Below are 2,044 nucleotides of genomic sequence, written 5' to 3' on the forward strand. Positions count from 1 at the left end.
CCCCCTCTCTCTCTCTCTGTCTCCTTCTCACACCCCTGATCCCAAATTCATCCAGTTCGTCATTGATTGTATGAGTCTTATGTACGTATTTCCTTCAAATTTTTTATACAGTCCACAATCATGCCTCTCCCTACCTATTTCTCATTCTCTCTCTCTTTGTCTCTCTCTTTCTCTTTCTCTCCCCTCCCCCCCACACACCTACACATAATTTATATCACTAAAATCATCAATGATTTCTCTTTCGCCCAACTAATCTCCACACTGTTCTTCTTGTTTCCCTCTACAGCTGGACATGTACAGCCTTGGAATCACCATGTGGGTGCTTATCTATAAACGACACACCATCGACCTCGACCCGCTAGCCTCAACAGACAACTGCAGCAACATAAAGGAACCTTACAGGAGGATCCTACTCCAACTGCTGCACGAGGAACCCCGTCAACGCTGGAGCGCCGCAGATTTGTTGAGGTTCAGCGCATGGAATTCTCTCCGCGCACCACAGCAGCTGAGCACTCACTAGGACCCCCGACCACCCTTCATCCTGACGACCACCCTTGGATTTGGACTTCATCCTGATGCTAAACTTTAACGCCAGTATGGAAGTGTAAGTAAGTGTAGTCAGTCTGTATTTCGATGGCAGGAAGTTAGACTTCAACAAACGCCATTTTGCTATTTGGTTTTTGTTGGAGTCTTTCACTCAGTCATTGATTTGTATCTTTGTCTTTTTGTAAGTTCACCCATGGGGCCCTTTGTCATGCTCTGAGTCCTCAGACGTTACCCCCCCCCAACAGACAGAGGAGGTCAGAGTTATGACCTCGATTCCATCTACCTGGGTGATGTAGGGGGCTGACCAATCTTGACTGACGTCACTTAGACAACATCGACATGGGCCGATTGGTGACGTGCTGCTCTTGTGGGAGGAGCGAGCACACTCACTGGAGGTGAGCTTGTATATGTGAGTGTATTTGCTTGTAGGTGTGAGTGTGTTTGCTTGTGTGTGTATGGGTTTGTGTATCCCGTGTTTTTCTAACCCTTTCATTCTATAGCTAGATAAGACGCCTTAGTTTTGGTTGTTATGGTAGGATGTGCACCAGTCTTTATTATCTAATAGTCCCCGTTTACGTTCAGTTAACCCCCTCTCTTGCTCATGTGTATGCATGCAAGTTTCATACCAGTCCAAAGGGATATTTCAGTCTTTTCAATAATTTTAAAGATTTTAAAGACATTCGTTTAGAGAGAAGGAAACGTTTTTGTTCGTTGTTTCTTGGGGAAGGAGGTTTCAGGGGGTTAGGGGGGGGGGTTGAGTGGTTCAGTGAGGATGCTAAAAGGGAGAATTTTTATGTTTCCAACTTGACGTCTGGTAGTCTATGAGATACACTGAGGGCCAGAGGGGAACTGGCTCTTCCTATCTCTAAACAAAAGGTATCACGTTACGTTTTTTTAAAGTTAAAGTATTTGGGTTGATGTTTTCTGGACCGGCTTTAGACTCGCGTGCATTCATTGTGAGCCTCCGTTTACTTGGCCCTGCCCCGTAGAGTAGAATAACACTAACCAAAGGTCACATGTAGCTGAGACTGAGGGCACAAAGTTTGGGACATTTTCTGTAGTGTGACCGCTAAAACTGTTAGGTCGTTGTCTCCATTAGGGAGTGGGACCGAGGGAAATGCCCGCCTCATTTGGAGTAGAGGAATTAGGTATTAAAAGAGTTTCAACTAGCCTTTTAGCTTTTAGTTGTTCTGTGATGTATGCTGTGTTCAATGTTGTGCTGTAATTTGATAGGAACTAAAATCTCATGCCAGTCGCGTAGGTTTTGAGTACATGTTATTCTTTCATTTCCTTTAAAAAAATTTCACTTTCATTCATTCATTCATTCATCTATTTATCTATTTATGAATTTGTTAGTTTTTTAGTTTGTTTATTTGTTTTTTGTGCCTTTGTTTGTTTTAGCTATTCTTTATAATAATTACATTTATGTACAATTATTAATACATGCATTTATTGCTATTATTATTATTACTATTATCATTACTATTATTATTACTAC

The 2,044-nt window shown here is 42.2% G+C and overlaps 2 protein-coding genes across 2 annotated transcripts in view; one reads left to right on the forward strand and one right to left on the reverse strand.

Annotated features, from left to right (window-relative positions):
- Positions 1 to 520, forward strand: part of LOC101856332 (LRR receptor-like serine/threonine-protein kinase ERECTA) — a 3,521-nt gene extending 3,001 nt beyond the window's left edge. Inside the window, exon 3 of the mRNA XM_005095102.1 lies at positions 287 to 520. Within this exon, the coding sequence (XP_005095159.1) occupies positions 287 to 520 (234 nt within the window). The remainder of the gene's footprint in view (positions 1 to 286) is intronic.
- LOC101853228 (high-affinity choline transporter 1) overlaps positions 1 to 2,044 on the reverse strand; it is a 72,351-nt gene that overhangs the window by 44,789 nt on the left and 25,518 nt on the right. The gene's annotated exons all lie outside the window — the stretch shown is intronic.

The sequence above is a fragment of the Aplysia californica genome, unplaced genomic scaffold (genome assembly GCF_000002075.1).
Source record: "Aplysia californica isolate F4 #8 unplaced genomic scaffold, AplCal3.0 scaffold00095, whole genome shotgun sequence".
Classification (NCBI taxonomy): domain Eukaryota; kingdom Metazoa; phylum Mollusca; class Gastropoda; order Aplysiida; family Aplysiidae; genus Aplysia; species Aplysia californica.